The sequence below is a fragment of the Ambystoma mexicanum genome, chromosome 4p (genome assembly GCF_040938575.1).
Source record: "Ambystoma mexicanum isolate Mex_15411 chromosome 4p, UKY_AmexF1_1, whole genome shotgun sequence".
Lineage (NCBI taxonomy): Eukaryota > Metazoa > Chordata > Amphibia > Caudata > Ambystomatidae > Ambystoma > Ambystoma mexicanum.
This window is the reverse complement of record NC_090927.1, coordinates 546,418,968-546,439,869: the sequence shown is the minus strand read 5'-3', so window position 1 is coordinate 546,439,869 and position 20,902 is coordinate 546,418,968. Positions and strand designations below refer to the sequence as shown.

At 46.5% G+C, this 20,902-nt stretch overlaps 1 protein-coding gene across 2 annotated transcripts in view; it reads right to left on the bottom strand.

Moving 5' to 3' along the window:
- Positions 1–20,902, bottom strand: part of ARHGEF10 (Rho guanine nucleotide exchange factor 10) — a 1,326,864-nt gene that overhangs the window by 1,040,408 nt on the left and 265,554 nt on the right. For both annotated transcript variants that reach the window (XM_069606090.1, XM_069606091.1), the window contains exon 3: positions 12,364–12,525. In XM_069606090.1, coding sequence (XP_069462191.1) covers positions 12,364–12,525 — 162 coding nt within the window. The remainder of the gene's footprint in view (positions 1–12,363; positions 12,526–20,902) is intronic.

Sequence of the window (20,902 nt, the reverse complement as noted above, 5' to 3'; positions counted from 1 at the left end):
GGAAGCCCAGTCATGAGAGTCGTCCGAGCTCTACGCTTCTCAATTGAAGAAACGATAGCAGCCCAGCCGGGATCAGCACCTCCGTGGGAATCAGGTGAGCGTTACAGTGAGACACAAGTGTTGGCAAAGCCAAGAGAATACCAAGAGGGGTATGAGATGAGAAACTAAGTATTGGCCAAAGCTACATAAATTGAGGAAACTGCAGGTTAAGAGGAAACCTGTATGGGCAAGAGCCAGAAGAATACAAAAAGTGTAGCAAAGTGCATAAGGGCATCGGTTGCGTGACCTGTAATGGGTGGACCATGTGGTCCACCAAATTTCTCGGCAGAGGGCGCTGAGCATCGAGGCATCGAGTCGATGTCCCTCGAAGGCCTCTGTCGAGGGTGACGTCATCAGGTATACAAGTAGCACGCGCTGCGCCCCGTTGGCCTCTGTTCTGTTTTTCCCTCCTGTTTGTATTGACTGACAGTGTAGGCAGACAGCAGAACGCCCTGCGAGAGCTGAAGTTGTAATAGCATAGGAAATTCTACAGAGGGGTAGGCGGTGAGGAATACATTCGAGGAACAACCAGTACAAAGAACATTACCAGTTGGTAAGTAACTTGTTCTTCGAATGGATTGTGTCCTCCAACATATTCCTCATCTTTGATAGACTCCCAAAACAGCATGCAGAATTTGGAGGAGGGAGTAGAATGTTGAAATTGTCTGTATTTTATAAAGCCGAATAAAGTACTGCCTTACCAAAATCAACATTATGAGAGTGGGAAGCATCCAGACTGCAATGCTTTGTGAAAGTATGAAGTGAAGCCCAAGTTGCTGCATCACAGATAGATTTAATAGGAACACTGCTTTGGTAGAGGCTGTTAAAGAGGCTATACCCCTGGTCGAATGGGCCCTCAAGCCTTTTGGCGGCTCCTTGCCATCCAATTCTGAGATGCCAAGGATAATCCACCTTGATAAGGTCTGTTTTGAAACAGCTTGAACCAATTTTCTCCGGGTATACCCGATAAAGAGTTGGTCATCCACTCTGAGCTTGGAGAGCCTAGAAATATAAAAGCTTAAAGCTCTTCTAGGGTCTAGCCTATGGAGCCTTTCCTCTTCCTTTCCGGGATGCGACGGGGGATAGAATGCCGGCAGAATATTTTTCTGATTCAAAAGGAAATCAGACAACTTTTGGCAAGAAGGAGAGTTTAACCCTCAAAACAACCCTGTCCTTGTAGAACACAGTATAGGGTTTCTGTCACGATTCCTGCCCCCAGCCCTCCGGCATATCGGGCTGGAGCCAGGCCACAATCACCTAGTTGGCCTCTAAGGGCCTCTCCATCTCCCCAGAGACCTACTTGGACTCAGACTTGGCGCCTTTGGCACCAATCTCACACACAGCCCGAAGATCCATTTAACATTGGACTTGCAAGGTATTATGGGCCAATGGATGCCACCATGTAATTCAGTTCCCTGAACTGAATGAGCAGTCTAGCCTTTTGGGTGTGGCTCAGCCCAGGGATACCTGGGACACCTACAGACTATTTAAACCACGTCCGGCACAAGAAACACGCTTTGCGTTTCTCTCCACCTGCAGCGTGACACTCACCGTGCTCGGATCTCTCTCAAAGAGGCCTACTTCTTTTTTCCGTGCCATCGCTCCTGCAAGAACAAGAACATCATTACCAATACTCACCTTGAAGAGCATCCAGCTTCTGCCCAGCTCTTTCTTAGTCTTGCAGATTCCATCGGCGGTGTCATCTTCATCTCGGCGCGCCACGCCTATGAAAGGGGAGAAGAACAGAAGAAAAGCATTAGTAAGCATTCACCAATACCTTAACCCTCTCAAACCTACAAGGAGAGTTAGTTCCTTACATGAATTCCTGCCGATTGGACATCTTTTGTTCCGGAGCATTCCGCCGATCTGAAAAAGGGAAAAGACACATCAGATTAGCGCAAAAGACATTTATGAGGCGCTGCACATCGCGCTAACTCACCTCAGCTCATCTCCTCAGCTCGCTTCCACGCTGGGTTACTGAGGCACCTAAAAGGACACAGAAAAAACGAACATTGGTTAGTGCGAAGGAAACCAACTAGCATCGCGCTGCGCACTCTTACTCACCTCAGGAGCGCCTCGCCATCCCCAAGACCTTCACCACCTAAGGAAGGAAAGACATAGTTTAAAGAGACTAGAGCCATCAGACATTTCGCAAGGCTCATTCCACTTACCGGTCGGGCTGAAGTCACAGCAAGCCCTTTCCGTTGGGCCCGTGCCAGTGAAGTAACTATGCACCATCCAGCCCGCATCACCCAACGCACCCCTGCACCGAAGGCAGAACAGATAGCGGCCCACATCAGAAAACAAGGTGAGGAGAGAACCCGGGGGAAGGTTGGGACCCACGAAAGAAGCGGAGGTTAGACAAGCAAAACCAATAGGGAGTTGACCTCTGGCAATCCTGTGTTCCAGACCCGTGTTTGGTTGAGCAGATTCCAAGGAAGGGTTCGAAGTGGTCGGAAGTCCAGACAGGCTGAGTGGCGTCCCCGTGGATACCAGGTGAGCGTTACAGAACGCAAAGCCTCACACCAAAATCCACCTGGGTGTCATGGAAACGTCAGAAACCGACCAGTTAGCCCAAATGTTGGGGCAGTTACGCTCTGAAGTGCACGCAGCCCGACAGGAGACCAACACCCTGCAGAGAGAGTTGATAGTTGCTAAAAAGCGAATTGATGACCTAAGCCGACAACTTCTCCAGTCGCAAGCGGGACATGCACCATTGCCGGGAAATGTGCCTACTACACCAGTACCATCAGCCAGTCCTGTTCAGATAACCCTTCCTGGGGCAGTTCCCTTGGCCCCGCCAGAGCGATTCACATGGGAGGGGAGAATTTTCGTGACGAGAAGGCCACAGGGTGTAACTGGCCAGTTCCTGGGTCCCTTTGTGAGAGAACAGCTCCCATAGCCATTCTAGAGGCATCTGTTTCAACTATATAAGGAAGGGCTGGGCGAGGATGCCGTAGAACTGGAGCAGAAGTCAATTTTTTCATAAGTTCTTGAAAGGCCTTTTCTGCTTCTTCGGTCCAATGGAACTTTTTATTGTTTTTTTCTCAATAGTGATGTAATTGGATGCACTATTTGGGAAAAATCTGGGATGAATCAGCGGTAAAAGTTTGCAAAGCCCAACATACTCTGGATTCCTTTAAATGAAGTTGGTGACGGCCAGTTAAGAATGGCATATACCTTGTGCCTATCCATTCTGATACCTTTTGGTGTGAGGATAAAACCGAGGAACTCCACTTCGGTGACATGAAAATTAGCATTTTCCGAGGTTAGCATTCAGTTTATGTTGGCAGAGTTTAGTAAGGACGGAGGGGACATGCCTGACATGGTCTTCTTTTGTAGCAGAATACACTGAGATGTCATCAATGTAAACCAGGGCGCAAACGTCGATTAACTCCTGCAAAACATCATTCATAAAGTACTGGAATGCAGCAGGAGCGTTGCAAAGTCCAAAAGGCATTACCTGGTAATCATATAAGCTGTATTTGGTAAGAAAGGCGGTTTCCATTCACCTCCTTTCTTCACTCTAACAAGATGGTACGCCCCCCTAAGGTCTAGTTTGGTATAGATTTGGGCGTCTTTGACATGATCCAATAATTCGGGAATAAGGGGCAGTGGATAACGTATTTTTACTGTGATCTGGTTTAATGCGCGATAGTCGATACAAGTCCTCAAATCTCCTTCCTTCTTTGGTACAAAGAATAAGGGACTGGCTGCCGGTGACTTAGATGGGTGGATAAATCCATTTGCCAGGTACTGATCAAGATAAGATTTCAAATGGAGGTTTTCTGGTTCAGTAAGTGCATAGATTCGACCACAAAGAATGTGCGCACCAGGTATGAGGTCGATCTGACAATCATAGGGCCTGTGCGTTGGTAGAGTATTGGCTTGCTCTTTCTGGAACACGTCTTGAAAATCTTGGTATTCATTTGGTAGAGTACTAGTCACACCTAGTACAATCGACGCCGTACTGGGAGTAGCAGATGTCCAAAAGTCTGTTTTCCCCTTTTCTTGGTAATAACAGGTACGAGCACAATCATCGGAAAAGGCCAACTTCTTGGCACGCCAATCGATTAGAGGGTTGTGAGCTACCAACCATGGCATCCCTAAGATTAGTTGAAACTGAGGAGCTTTGATGAGATAGAATGTAATAGATTCTCAGTGTCCATCCTGGCACAGTAGGGTTAGTGCTGCTGTACATTGGGTTACTGGTCCGAAATGAATTTCTGTCCCATCAACAGTAGTAACTTTTTCAGTAGTCGACTTAGAGCATAAGGGAAGCCCCATCTCTGCTGCCAGATCTTGGTCTATATAATTCCCAACTGCTCCGCTGTCTATGTATGCTTCGACAGAATGCATCCGAGACGGTTGTTGGTGATTGATCAAAATTACTGGTAATGCAAAGTGCGAGGTCTGTGGCACATCCTTCTCGCTCGACAAGTGAACCTCTACGCTTGCCGGGCTTGGTAGTTTTCAGACTCTTTGTTATTATCTTCCTTCTCTGTGGCTCCAACAGTTCTCCTTGGTGGTTTCACTGGACATTCTTTGAGGAAGTGGCCTGATTTTCCACAATATAAGCATAATTGCTGTTGCCTTCTCTTGTCTCTTGCAGTTTTAGTTAAAGGAGGCCGTACACCTCCGATTTGCATGGGTTCTACCGTGTTTTCCAATGTAGGTGGAACATTATCCTTTGACCGGACATACACAGCTTGAGTGTCTAACCTTATCCGGTCCGCTTTTCGGTCTTGTAATCTGTGATCTAATTGCACCACAAGGTTGCTGAATTCTCCACAGTCTTTAGGTGGGTTAACCACTTGAGCAAGGACATCCTTTAGTTCCCCTTGTAGACCCCCATGAAATAGTGTGGTCCTTTTTTCCTCAGGCCACCCAGCTTCAACGACTAGCCTGTTAAATGTTGCAATATATGTAAGCAAGTCTTGACTTCCTTGATGGAGTGACAAAAGTTTGTTGTCTAATGCTTGGCCTTGGGTATGACGAGCAAAGAGTTTTTCCATTTCCATCTGGAATCCCCCAAAGTCATGTAACAACGGGTTATCCTGACTTACCAATGGTACCAACCAATCCGTAGCACTGCCACTCAGATATGACAAGACAAAAGCAACCCGCGCTTGGTCGTTAGGAAAAGCCCCAGGTCTGCAAAGGAAACGAAGATGACACTGGTTCATGAACGTTGCGTACTTCTTGGGGTCCCCTGTAAATCGTTCAGGTGGAGCTAAAGGAACTGCCCCAGGAAGGGTTATTTGTACTGGATTGGTGGAAGAAGTTGGTACAGGTGCTGGCGGAATGTTACCAGGCAATGGGGTCTGTCCTGCCTTTGATTGGAGCAATTGTCTACTTATTTCATTGGTACAATCCTTAGTCACAATCAAATCCCTCCTACGAGCATTGGTTTCTTGCCTGGCTGAATGTACTTCAGCGCCTAACTGTCCCAACAACTGAACTAACTGGTCAGTCTCTGAAGTCTCCATGACGTCCAGGTGGATAATATTACTGAGGCTTTGCGTTCTGTTACGCTCACCTGGTATCCACGGGGACGCCACCCAGCCCTGGTTGGATGATTTGGACTCTCGGATCCTCTCCCGGTCCCTTGGTAAGGCCTCTAGTTAAAGATGGGTCTGCAATATAGGAGAGCTGGATTCAATACCAGATTGTCTTTATGTTTTCCCACCTCCCTTGGCCTCAACTCCTTCCTCCCCACTTGGGCCTTCTCCTCACCTTAATATAAAAGGTGGATTATCCGTCCTGCTCCTCATGGCAGGGGTGCATAGATGTGGGGGGTGAGCAGCAACCAAGTTACTTCACTGGTGCAAGCCCCCCTGTTGGGATCCAGGCCTGGTGCGACTCGGTAGGTTTACTGCTTTACAGTCTTTATCTGCAGTTCTTATGTTCCTCTTAGTTCGAATAATAATGTCTTGCTTCTTTCCTTTTAGGTATGGAAATGTAGTTTGGTGTTGTCATGCAGTTTGAAGATGAGCATGGGCCAGTAGGCGAAAGCGCGGTTTGGGCGATGCTGTCCAGTGAGTAATGCACGATGCACGGCTCTGTTTCTACTTTTATATTGCTAACCTGTGTCTTTTCTCTCCTTGCAGGTTGCGATGTTCCTCTCTGAGCACCGTAATGTTCCAACAATGATACTGACCAGGAGATAACTCCCCAGGTAAGAATTGTGGGGCTTTCTTAATTCGGGAGGAAACGTGAGTAAACGCTTATTAATGCTGTCTTTCTTTCTCCTCTTTCCAGGTTATGGTATTCCAGGATGCATGCGGTGCCGGTTGATGGAGTTCGTACCTTCGGGTGAGTGGAACTGAAGTCAGCGATGGATTGAAGACAGGATACTGTTCCAGCTAAGTTTCGTAGTGTTCTTTCTCTCTCTGTAGGTCCGTGGTTTCAGGTAAACTGGCATCAAAGAACTGGACACTGTGAGCATTACGCTGCCCACAGCAGAATAACGCAAAGCATGTTCTGCTGTTTGGGTGTGGTTTAAATAGTCTCAGGTAAAGTAGTCCAGATAAAATAGTCCCAGGCCTGCAACACCCAAAGTAGTCCAAGTAAAGTAGTCCTGGGCCTGCCACACCCAAAAGACTAAACCGCATAGCTCAGTTCCTTGTATCTGAGCTATGTGTGTGCCTCCAGGTTGGCTGAACCCCCCCAAGTTAAATAGTCCCAAGTGAATAATCCCATTCTAATGTTGGTCTTCATGATGGTTATGAGCCTGGCGCCAAAGGCCAGGACTGACTCCAAGAGAGTCTTGCATGAGGTTTTAAGGCCTTTGACCTGGCCCTAACTGGAAGGCTGACTTGCCAGTGAGGGCCAGGGGCAAGGGCCATGACACTATTTTGCCACACCTTCTAGTCAAACACACTCTTTTCACTTAAACACATACTTCAAACTCACTGACTACCCTCCCTCGCCTAGGCACACGCTGGTTTGCGTTGGTGGTGCTCCTTTTTATGTCCCTGGTGGTCAAGCAGGCGTGCACTGGTCGTCTTCCCCTTCCTTGGAAGGCCTGGTGTGTGGTGCGCAGTCTTGGAAGCAGATCCGTATGGAAGCAGAGCCGTATGAGTTCCGGCTTCTTGCGCTGTTTGCTTCCCTTCAATGGGTTTATTTATTTATGTATTCATTTCTTGAGTGTGCAAAACCCAGAGACATTGATGTGTTGTACAATGGTTACAGTAAACACAGGAGGCAAGAAGGACATTGTTGCTCTATTTAAAGAGCCACGTTTTTAGACTTTTACGGAACACCCAATACGATTGCTCCGCTCTCAGGTTGGGTGGTAGGGAGTTCCATAGTTTAGCTGCGGTGACCGGGAAACTGGAGCCTCTGGCTTTGGTTAGTCTGAATTTTGAAAGAGTCAGTCTGTTGGCATAAGCAACTCTGGTCGGTCTGGACGCTTGGGACCTGGAGAATTTCTGGATGAGGTGGGGGGCGGTCTTGGAGAGGCATTTGTTGGTGATGGTCAGTGTTTTGAAGTTGATCCTTTCTTGAATGGGCAGTCAGTGTGCTGCTATCCTTGCAGCGGAGATGTGCTCCCGTTTGGGGATGTTGAGGGCAGAGTGGAGGGCATTGTTTTGTAGCACTTGTAGTTTGTGAATGTTACGCTGGGTTACTGCTGCTCGTGCAAGGCCTCCCATTCATTCCCCGCTGATTTTCCATTTTTGGTAGAATGTATCAATGCCGTGGCATGGAGCGCTGATGTTATTCTCACTTGCAGGTACTCTTGTCCACGAAATTGTCTTTTTCTTAGATGGTAGTTTTACTTTATACAATTTGCTAGAGAAAAATATCTTTAACCGTCTCAAATATTAAGATTTTACACATGTAAACAAAAAATAAGCTTAAGCGTGTGTGACGAATCACAGGTATTCGGCCGTTCACAGGAAGATCCCCATCCCTGTGAAGCTAGGGAGGTGAGCCTGTTCCGCAAAACCTTCCCTAGGGTTTGTGGCATGTAGGACCTCACCGGTTGAGACTCCCCCCTTGGTGAAAAAGAACTCCCGTTCCTGTGAGGAACTCCCTACACCAACGCATGTAGCTACCTATATGGGCCTACCTGGTAAGCTGAAGAATCTGGCATCCTTATCTTTGGCTGTAGGCAATGCAAGATTATAACCAGTGGCACAAGAAAAGGAAGTTGATTCTTTAATATAATATGAGGTGCATATTTAACTGTGCCGAGGAGTAACAGAAGATAGGAGGCTGATGCGCAGGGGAAACCCCCCGGCCTCAATATGCCAGTTTGAGGCGGAACAAAGCTAGTCGCAGAACCTGCAACTTGTGAAGAGAGAGAGAGCGCAAGGACAAGATGCCACACAACGGGCGTATGCAGATGCAAGAAGAGGCTTGGGTCGACCCAGAGGAACAAGCAACCCGGTGGTGGCATGACCAAAAGCTAGACGTGGTGGGCAGGACACCCCAGGAACAACACTGATACCACCCGTGCAGGAAGCATAGCTCGCTTCAGTCCGACACTTAACCGATAACGTGAAGCCGAGAAGCAGAGCGAGAGAGAGAGAGAGAGAAAGCAGTCCCGATCGACTGCTGAGCCCAACCACCAGCCCCTTCCAAATAAGAGGTATCTGGGGGATCGGGAGAAGTGGGAAAACCACAGGATACCGTTATCAGTCAGATAAAACAGGGCTAACATTATGTGATGGGAGTTGGAGGCAAATAATGAGTAATCCAGAGTGGGAAGAGAGTTATTGTATGAAACTGGAACCTCATCCCAGTACGCAGGACTTCTTATCAAATGCACACCAAAGTCAATTAAGAACTGAAAATTCTAGAAGAGAGGCGCTGAGTCCACACAGTTGTTGTGTAACCAATAAGAAAAGAGACACTAAAAGACTGAACTGATAATAGAAGCTTAGAAAGGGGTGAAGGAAAACCATGATCAATTATTCCTAGAGGGAAGGCCTGGGAGGAAATAAGTAACAATCTGTGTATCAGAAAATGTTATTGTGGAAGACACTCTAAAAAAGGGGGCCACAGAAAGCACAAGAGAGAAAAGTGTTCTTGACTAGCTGCAAGAATTAATCGCAGAGACTATTTGCCCCACTGAGAGGTGTTATAACTTAAGAGACTATTGAATGAACTGGAGCAGAGACCAGGTGAAGACATGGGGGTCCTTACAACTTTGCCGGTATCCTGCCAGTAAATCCACCAGGATACCAGCAAATGGAATTACTGTTATCAGCGTTCAGTCCGGTGGAATGTCCACCAGATCACGAGTGCGGTGGGTGATGGTGTTGATGCCCATTCCATGGAGAAGAATTGGACTCCATGGGGGATGTTGCCGATATTACAGGTGCCAGTATTTCTGGCACCTATAATACTGGGGATTTTTGCAAGTAAGGTGTCGGAATGACGTCCAGCTCTGAGCTGGAGGTAATTCTGCCACCTCACTGACAAACTTGTAGTTGGCTTGTGCGGTAACGTACTGGTGTACATTAATAATGGCACATTATTACCGCACCGGAAATAATGTGCCCAAAGTTATAAGCTCCAAAGCATTCCCTTGGTCTATTTAAGTTAGTTAAGATTAGTGGCAGGGCCAGACACAGTCGTTTGGATGAAGAACATATCTCCTTTTGCACTTCATGACAACGGACACCCTTAGTTTCTTTAGATAAGTATGGCACTCCCTCCTTTAGTAGGGAAAGCCAGGCCTTCTACTTATAGTTTATATTAAAAAAAAACTTCAACCATGTCTCCCGAGTATCCAACTCCTTGAAGTGGGAAATGGGACAACACCCTTCCCCCATTCTCATCCAGACCCTGGCCTAGAGGATCACGGCCCAAGCACTCCCCGCGAGATGAGTTTGACCCATTCACTTCATTACCTGACAACATGGTACCATGTGTCCACGGTCCCCACAAACGAGGAGCATACCCAATAGCAGGCCGTAGTCAAGCCGACGTCTGCAACATGGACCAGCTCGACTAATGCAACAACCGCGAAAACCCAACATCGTTAGAGATGCCATGACGACATAGCCAACTGACAAGAACACACGTGCCACCAAGCACACTGGTCACTCACACACCAACCTACATGAAGAACATACTCAGTGCTATGACGTAGCGGACTGGCACACCCATGGATGTGCATCGTTGTTATTTTACACATAGGCATCCTACCGCACCGCAGAAACGCAAGATGCCCGAAGAGCTTGTGTATAAGCTTTCCGATGCTTTGCCACCACATCCCTATAGAAGACGCCATCATATATGCCTGCTGCTGCTAGTGACATTCTGTCATCCTGCGACACCCACATTATGGGCCATGTACCACCACCCAGAAGCTAGGCCCAAGTAGGCCGCAAGCAAGAGTCCCCAGGCAGGAGCCTCTGAGACAAAATCCCCCCAATGCGAAATGCAAAGCACTGATCATGCACAACGAGCCCCAACGAGAGCTCACTGCCAAGGCCGCGATGTTGCAACCCAAACGTCACGCTCTCAGTGCCAAGGTTACACCTGCCACCGCCAAGCGCCCCTCAGAGCCGAAATACAAATCAAATGCTCATAATTCTGCTCCAGCTACGGTCTCTCCACACGTGACCAAGCCGAACTGACAAAATGCCAAGCGCAAGAGACAGAAAGTCGCTGGGGTCCCATGTCTGGGACACAGGTTGCAACAACGAAGTGACAAGTTGGACACCTACACCGATGGGAAAGGCGTGATCATTATACACTAGCAAGACCTGTCCATTGTCCACCATTAACACATAGTTACACATTGTTGCCACTATCAGGTACATCGCAAGCTGGGAATGGCGATGGTCCCAGGCTTGGGGGCTCGCGAGGGAACCAATCAGAATACAAGGGGCACCTCACTGACGCCATTTCAGCTAGCCAATCACCAAGGGTCCCCTTGTAACCAATTTGTTGTAGCAACTTTTAGGGACAGCCCAAGTGTACCACCTGACCCGTCCTTATCCACTAATATTCCTTCATATAGGTAGCCACACTTACCCTACCACTCGGGAAGCCAACCCGAAGTGGCGATAGGTTTTGTGACGATTTTTCCCAGGTGACGTGAGTGGCGCATCATACTACGATAAAAAGGGCCTGCGAGCCCACTAACTTAGAGATCGTCTCCCCGGATGCATACGGGCTGAGAACAATCCCTGCCGTTATCCTAATAAACAGCAGTAATTACTTTGCTCTTGTGTATGCCTCATACTCCTTTTGGGACGCGCGAGGAGTTGGGGCCTCCCTAGCCCCGGAGGTCCGCGGATGGCTCTGCCGGCCCCCGGGAAATCACCCCGACATCCTTCTTCCATCCCACCACATTTGCCCTTCATGAAGTCAGAAATACTGTACGCACTAAAGCAGACAAAAATATATTTTAGCTACACACCATAGTTAAATGGGTGCTGCCCTGTGGCTATGTAGGAGGTCATGATAGGGTCAGGGTACACACAAGACACGCAATCTAGCCCAGGGGTACTGACGTTTGTATGCGATTACACAATCATTTGGGTAGTTAAAAACATGTTTTAGAAGTTATAGCTGCATGTCAGGTATAGTCCGTATATGTGTTATATGATATGATATGATATGATATGGCATTTGTAACGCGCCTATACACAAGTGTTTCAAGGCGCGACAAAAATAAAGACACATTGCCAATGGATGTAATAATACAGTACTAGGTAGCGCATTACACATGCAGATACTGCCATTTCATGTCTCTTGTAGCTTTACAAACCCGGCATAATCATACTATATAAGGGGCATTCAAGTTCCATTGATTAAACCATGTGCCAAGACTGCTTCTAATATCCAAGTAATGCCAGTGAATATCTTTAATGCATTGGATCAGGCACCATGTCTATTATTCAGCCTCATATTTGTATTTGCTGCCATCATAGGCCAAGTACACCCTCAAACACCCTAATGCCAGTAAATGCCAAGTATACGGTTTTAGGTACCAAACATAGCGTTAGACGGTCTGCAGCTCAAACTCTTGCTCCAAGCAAAATTGAAGCTTAGCCACAGGTCCCGTTCCTGGCTCCAGCATTCCACCAGGATCCACGCTTCCTCTTTTCCTGCATGCATTGTGTCACTAACATCTCACTGACATGGTGTCAGTGAGAATAGGAATCCCGCCCAATCTTTCCTTCCACCAGCCAAAAACAGAAGGGTAGGAGAGGCTGGCATATAGATAAGGGGTGGTAATTAATTCAAAAAGTAGAGGCCTCTCTACTTTGGGTTTGACACTACTTCTGTAATCACTGAACTATGCATAGAATGTTCTCGCTGGACAAGTGAAATAATTAGCCGATTACCTATACATACCTGCAGAAGAATTATCCTTGCATTCTCCATTACTTCTGTAATCAGCAGGCGGAGGAGTGGGGGGTTTTCTATCTGCTTCTGGAATATCATAATCACTGTCAAAATCAAATTGTTCTCCTTCATCTTCATCGGAAACACATTGATGAAAGTCACTTTCTAGAACTGAATGCACACAGAAAGATTTACAATTATGAAACCAGAAAATGTCAGTGTTATTTTCACTAAATACAATGGGAAAACATTATTTTCTGTAAAATGCGTTAACACTTTGATCTTTTACCACATCACAGACCTTACAAGGCAAGGTTGAGTCCATGTACAGAAGATAGACAACCAGGTTTTCCCTTAAAAAGTAATAAAGTACATAATCACAATTGAACCTGCAAAAACTGATACCTGAAATGCCAATGTGTCCGTTTCCCAAAGTGGAACCCGTTTACACAGATGTTGGATGCTGCTATCTATGCAAGATCACCATCTTTTGTTTGGCCATAGCGAAGTTATGATTCCCCCACGTGATGTGTTGTGAAAGACCGCGTCACTACATGCCACTCTTAGTAAAATCCCAAGAACCAGGTGGTTTTCCTTTCAACATATTGAATACCGGGCTGTGGGTTAGAGTTTGTTTTGGGAATTCAATACCTACTAGAGCAATTTTGGACCTCCGCCAGCCCATCCACTTTCAAGATTAACTGCACACAGTAGGATTTCAAATTACATGTTCGAAAGTATTTGCAGGTTTGGGCTTGCGATTCCAAAGTTTTATTAAGCAGGATTGTTCTTCATTCCTCATTCCCGCACACTCCTTGCGTTTAATCCTATATCTGGGTTTGTTGTCAAAGGGGAGTCTGATATACTGGTGTATGTCCTGGTGTATGTTTTCAAGTCCAATACTTTGTTGTGCGTGATTTTGTTTCGCCCAATACCTCTATCCTTTCAAAGTTATTTTCAGAATTCAATGTATTCTTCCTCCATCTGTGGGTTTAATGCCACACCTGGGTTTGGGAGTACAAGTTAAGGCTTTTCAAACTCTTTCCAGAGGTCTGTGAGCTTTTTTGAAATATTTATCAGGGATTCTTTGGCGAGGCCAAGGCCTTCTTGAAGAATGTTGCACTCCTGCTCCCCTTCAGAGTTTCCCTGCATCGTTCTTTTGCAAGAGCTGTCGTTTTTCAATCCTTTCTGAAATTCATTTTCCAACACCAATGGTAGTGGTGATGTTTATTCTTAAAGCGCCTATACACAAGACAAGTGTTTCAAGGCGCTCAAGGAGGGAGGTAACTGGGGAGAAAAACAACAGTCATTCAGAGCCCTTGAGTTTCTGAATGATAACCTGTCTGCCAGGCAGAGTAAGTGCATATAATACAATTAACAGTGTAGATGACAACAAATAGGTCTGACAACGATTCTGCAGTTTTTTCAAGAGCAAAGAGGCACCACCATGCAGGAAGGGAGACGGGGAGGAAAGGATAGATGATCTTCAATGCAGAGGAAGTTCAGATTGTGCAATTGCACAGACGGAGGAGGAGAGGGGAAGCAGGACAAGTGCAGGGGGGTATTCATATGCGCCCAGTTGGCCAGAAACTGGGTAAGTGCTGAGAGATGCCATTCTCAATGTGTAATTGATCGAGTGCAGCAGCAATGAGGCAAGTCCAAACCTTGAGGCAAGTGCTGGGGGACTGGTGAGGGTGCCCGGTACCAGTGAGACTCTAAGTTACTCCCGGCGGCCAGTCGGCAAGCTGTGTGGAAAAGGAGGGAGATAGGAATAGAGCAAAGAGAGAGGTCAGCATGGCAGAGGGAGAGAGAAGGAAGAGGAGAAGATGAATGCCTTAAAGAGTTTCCGGAACTTAAGGAGATCAGGCTCAAGATGGAGGTCGGCAAGGAGGCTATTCCAGAGGGAGGCCCCTGCTGAGGATAAAGATCTCCCTCCAAATCTCTGCTTTGAGAACCGGCTGAAGGTTGGAGGTAGATGAGCAGAGGGCTTGGGAGGGACAGTATTTCGGAAGGCATCGATGGAGATAGGTGGGTCCCAGATTGCAAAAAGCCTTTTGAACAATGCAGAGGGTCTTGAACTTGATCCTTGCAGCCAGGGGGAGCCAGTGGAGAGATTTCAGAGCTGGAGAGATGCGGTGCCAGGGCTTGAGGCCAAGGATAAGTCTCACAGTTCTGTTCTGGATGAGTTGCAGAGGGCACAGAGCAGAAGCAGGGAGGTTGAGAAAGAGGCTGTTGCAGTAGTCAAGCCTTGAGAGAACCAAGAATCTGGAGACAGTGAGCTTCTGAGGGAAGGTAAGAAAAGGAAGCGTTTCCATCGGTTGAGGTGCAACTGGTAGTTCCACTTTTTAGAAATGTCCGAAATGTGAGTGGAGAAGGAGAGAGTGGAGTCGAAGATGACTCCAGGGTTTTTTGTCTTGCATGTGGGTGCGGGCACAGGGCCAAGAGAGGCCGGCCATAGTGAAAGTGGGAAAACAGGAGCAGGAGTCCCAATGCGAACAATCTCAGTCTTACTGGTGTTGAGGCAGAATTAGTTTGCAGCACACCATGACTGAACTGCGGACAGACAGACAGATATGAGCGAGTAAGAGGAGGTGGCTGAGGGTAGCCTGAAGGAGAGTTGCACGCCATTCACATAACACTGGAAATTAGTGGTGAAACTGGCAATCTATGCCAAAGGTCTACTGCTGCTCATGTGATGTGCCAAATTCCATTACGCGTCCCACGTTTGGGTTCTCCATACCAATAAGCTGAGGAGGATGTGGAATTTAAGCCCTTAACTGGATGAAAAACTACTTTGAGGAACAGATATCATCAGCTGCTAATTCCACTAATAAATTATTTCAGATCCTGAAATCCATTGAAAAGCCAAAAGCCCTGTCCCCCCATTTCAACCATCACAAAAAGATTATGTAATGGTGCAGGAGGATTTCAGTAATAAAATTCTGAAAGCCAGAGAGACGATAAGAGCGACTCAGGTGAGTCTGCCTGACCATCAATACTTAATGGAAAATCAACAAATGTAGAAAGAGATGGACACATTTTCATTTAAGCCCATCACCACAGAGGATATGAACCCTCTGCTACTTGGTATGAAGCAGACATCCTGCGCTGAAAACATTTTGCCATCCAAATTGATGCTGGAAAATAAGGGCATATTCTGCCCGTTCCTTACAAGGATGGTGAATGCTTCATTTAGAGATTTCCTGAAGCTATCAAAACGGTCACAGTTACACCACTACCGAAAAAAACAGGTATTGATCAGGAAGACCCAGGCAACCTCTGCCGATTACAAACTATAACTTTCTATTGAAAGTTATGGATAAGGTGGCAGCCCAACAGTTAGACGCCTTTTTTAGAAACTAACAACCTCCTCCATATACAACAATCAGGGTTTAGAAGGTCACATAGTATTGAAACAGCTTTATTAGATCTTCAATCATACATGCTCAGTATCATAGACAAAGGTAAAGTGGGCCTGTTAATGCTGCCACGTTCGATTTTCTAGACCATCATCAGCTCGAACAAGCGCTAGAACAGTCAGGTAACTGTTCTAAAGAAGCCGTCAGTTGGGTGACTTCATTTTTATCAGATCGTAGATTGAAAATCCACTGGGGAGATCAATTCTCTGACTCATTGCCCATTAGTTGCGTGGTACGACAGGGGGCCGGTTTATCCCTGCAGTTGCACATTGCTGGAGGAATTCAGAGTTTATTTTACCAACTCTGCTGACGACACTCAGCTAGTGGTATAACTGAGTGGGTGTTATGACATCGATAACAACAGTGTGACGAAACTGTACAACACTATTGATGCCTGGATGAAGGACAATTGGATGTGTCTGAGCAGGTGTAAAACCGAACTAATGATCTTCGGATCATATCAGGCACAGGCTAAGCTTGGCCAAGAATAGACTGCATTTAAGATAAAAAAATACCCTTATCCAGGTATCAGATAAGGTCAAAACACTACGGATATTCAAGGAGGCATCGCTCAGTGCAGATGCGCATGTTAACAATCTTAACCGAAATTGCCAGTATTATCTCAGGCTGCTAAGAGGCATCAGACAGTACTTGAGCAAAAAGAACAGTGTGACCATCGCAAGGGCCACTATATTATCCAGGCTAGATTACAGGAATGCCCTCTTGCTAGCTCTTGACTGGCTAGCTCTTGACTGGCTCCCTGTCAAAGAACGCATCACCTTCAAGGTACTGACTACTACCCACAAATGTATCCACCACACTGCACCATCATATCTCTCAGACACCATTCTCAGACAGACCTCATCCAGACCTACCAGACTCTGCTACACTAACCAACTCACTGTACCACGCATCCACAAGATTACAGCCGGGGGGCTGGGTTTCCCCTACATAGCACCAAAACTTTGGAATAATCTCCCCCACGCTCTAAGAGCAGAAGGCTCCCTCACAGCGTTTAGAAAAAAACTCAAAACCTCTCTCTTTAACTAAAATTCCTCTACCTACTGCCATTCAGGCACACACTGCTAACTATTGCTACTGCCCAAACTGTATGCATGTATGCCTCTGTATGCTGTAACTAAGACGCGCTTTCCCTGTAACCAGCGCTATTCTGTAACCAGCGCCACGATGCCTCAGGGCTGATTCTGTGCGCTTAACAAATGCGAATAAATAAATAAATAAATAAATAGGAGCAAGTAAAAATTGCATAGGTAGGTGCTAATCTATCCAAAATAATGCAGTAAGAATTGTGAAACAAAAGGATAGAAGAGACCATGTTACAGCCGACAGGAAAGCCTTGCATTGGCTAGCAGTAGAAGACAGGATCACCTTCAAATCTATGACACTGGTACATTGTTGTCTTTTTTGACAAGCTCCCGCCTACTTGAGGGAACGAATTGTACATTACACCCCAGGTCGGTCCCTAAGATCAGAGACACAAGGGAAAATTGTATGTATCCAAGAAAAAAGGTCTTGGGAGATAATTTCCCGTGAGAGTAGCTCAGACATGGAACAGTCTTCCAATTCAATTCAGAGTAGAGGAAAATTACTAGAGTTTCAGGAAAAAGTTAAAATCCACAATTTTTAAATAAAATCAGACAGGAGTAACAAATCCCAGGAGTCCAAATGTCCTGTTATAATTTTTCTGTCTGAGTCTTAATTTATGTGCCCCGATGCCTGTGGGATGTCCAGCGCAATATAAATATATAAATAATACAAAATAGAATACAAATTTCTTATGGGAAAGCTAACCTTGTTGCGCTTGACTGTGATTCCACTCAACTCACTTTTCAGTATTTTGAGGTAATGATTTTTTTCAAACCCTGTCAGAGGCACACTTTCTACATATCAAGGCCTGGTTGGGTATATATGGAGCCATTCCCAGCTTCTGCAATAACCCAAACTGAGGTCTACGGTGGGTGACTTTTTTTTTTTTCAATCTCTTGATAGGATTTGCGCAGAAGCCTTTGGCAATATCAGTTTGTGGCTTTCCTGGCGTACATCATTAGCTTTTCATGAATCTGTGCTTCTGGGGGATGCAATTCCTTCACAGGGTTTCATTTGGGAGAATATTAGGCTGTAAAGCATTGTCTCCCCACCTCCACCTCAGGATTAATCCTTCTTGCAAAGAAGAGACTGAGGATTTGTCAAACACTCACACAGGTAATAGTTCCAGATGTTGTTGCTTTGCTGTTACAAGGCTACCTCAAGCAGGGAAATGTAGGTGTTCAATATTGTCTAAGGTTGTTTCTTGTGAGGGTGAAATGCTTGGCTATAGCAGGCATCCCCCTGATTCCACTACAGCATTGAGATTGTGGAATGTCTGTTTTGGAAGCCTACAACATGCTCTATCAGCCTCCAGTGACTTTCCCATTACCCCATTTCTCACAAGCATTTTCATCTGAATGTCAATGTGCCTGGATCTAGGATTACACCACCCCATACACCTGACACATTCCTATATATTACTGGATTCTGTGCAGACCAGTCTGGTACTACCTCACTATCCTTGACTGCATTTCCTTGCTGCACCAGAATTCACCTTCTTTTATCTGCTTTTGTTTGTCAGTGGTGTTCAGGTTTGTTTCTCTGCCATATTCCTACCCAATTTTAAGTAGTCCATAATTTGGTGCATTCTCTTTTTTGAGAGCCAGCCAGGTGGTTGAGGAAAGTCTTTGAGAGTCACCCTTTGCAGGCATCTCATCGCATCCTTGATAGTTTGCTATGTACAGTCTCTTTACATTGGCAGAAAAACAACCTTCTTTGCACATACCTATTTGGGATTATGACCAGATTTAATTTCCAAATTTGATAATTCTTAGCTAAAATTAATTTTGAATTTGACATATACGTTTTAAAGAATAATGATGGGTTATTTCTCCAAAGAATCATGTCCATTCCATTCTGCAGTGGAGTGATGTTTGCAAATGGACTTGAATGGCATATATGTTGTGGAAACCTTTAATTCTATAAAGAGTTTGGGTTGGGCTAGCAGTTGGTTCATTTGCACAGCATATCTAACATTTGCATACATTTAGCGTGGCTAGCTCCCCAAGGGGAAGGAGAGCTCGGGCAAATCGGAGCATCATAGGTCTCATATGATCAGTTTTGTTAATCGCACAGTTCAGTCCAATCTTCATATATTACTAGGACGCTATCATATACCAACACACCTTTGGGGCCTCAGGTTTTTTGGTCCTTTTGTGAGGTGTGTGACCATATTTTCTTCTTTGAAATGCCCTTTTACTCCTCGGTTCCTCCGGTGCATTAGTGCCTGAGGGAAGGTAAGTCGTAATTTTTCCTTTAGCATGGCTCCCTCATGGTCAGTGACTGATGGCTTTGTCAGTCCCCCAGTCAAATGCTGTGTTAAGTCTGTGAAGGCTGGTAGGCCTCAAACTATTTAGCATCCAGTTGTTACTCTTCTGTTTTTCTGCACCTTGAAGACCCTGGGAGTCATTACGAGGTTGGAGGTAATGGAGAAACGATGCCAGTAAGGTATTACCGGCACCACATACCGCTCTGGGCTATTCCGACTCAACAACCCGGTATTAGTGCCACCACTGATACCGTGCTCCCCGTACCGGAATGCACGCGGGCACGCAGCCCTTGGGCCCGGCAATAGCGGGGTGGCGCTAACAGGAGGACATCACAAGTCAGGCGGACATGCAAATACCGGCATCATGAAGGCGGTAATGAGGTATACCGGGATGCCGGCAATACTGGCATCGCGAACCACCCGCAAACAGCAATGTGCAGTGTTCCCAACTGCCACAGGTGCACACAATCAGCACAGGTGGTGTCAATGGAGTCTGGCCCAGCACAAAAGGAGAACACCCACACACCACACCCCTTACCAGACCAAAATGATTCCACTTGTAGTAGCAATACTGGGGCTGGAGACATGCTTGCAGTGCTACACCAGCAACAACAACAGACACCACAGAGGAGACGCAGGAGGAGAAGGAGGGTGAGACAGGCCCAGCAAGCCCTACCAGTTCAGTCAGTGGTACCACGCAGGCAGCCCCCCATCTCTCGCATCCGATCCAGTCCATTCAACCTAACCCCTGAGCAGATCCACACTCTGTACCATCTGGACCAGGACACCATCACCACCATTGTGGACATGATACACAACGACATTGTCAGCCTGATTGAAATACGCACCGCCATCCCACCTCTACTGAAGGTAGTGTCTGTGCTCCACTTCCTGGCCACAGGCACCTACCAGCACACAGTGGGGCACATGCATGGCATATAACAAAAATTATTTTCTCGCATGCTGAACCAAGTGCTGGCTGCCCTCCTGAAGGACTCAAGGAACTACTAATCCCTACCACGGACTGCCCAGGAGATCTTTGACATGAAAGTTGGTTTCCATGCACTGGCAGGCATGCCAAATTGTATTGGTGCACTTGACTGTACCCATGTGGAAGTGGTGGTCCCGCATGCAATGGGAGTGGTGTACCGCAATCATAAGCTATATCACTCAATCAATGTACAGATGGCATGTGACTCCAGCAAGATCATCACACTTTGTTGTGCCCGATTTCCCGGATCAGCTCTTGACTCAATGGTCCTGCGGAACTCCACGCTACATGGAGCGACATGCAGGACGACGTGCCTGGCTGCTTGGTAAGTTGCATGACAGGCACATGGCAGTGTAATGGGGGGAGAGATGCACACACCACCATGGTGTCGTTGTTGTGGTGACAGCACGATGTCCACATCTCAAAAATACTGTGCCCCAAAGCATCACAAACTGAACATGACAACCAATCCCCATAGCAATGAAGGAAGCTGCACACCAATCACAATATGCCAAACTTTCAACCACCCCACAACACGTGCACCACCCATCATCAGACCTCACCCTCCATAACACAATCCAGCAGCATGCTGTGAGTATACACAATGTAAATGTCTGCAGCAAATCACTACACGGGACAAGCATCCATGAGAGTGCACAAAACAAAACCATCAAGGGAATCCACTGCTTGTCACAGGGCCACCACCACAGTAGTGCAGCATGTCACCATGGGAATAATCAGCGCTGAATGCTAAATAATGCA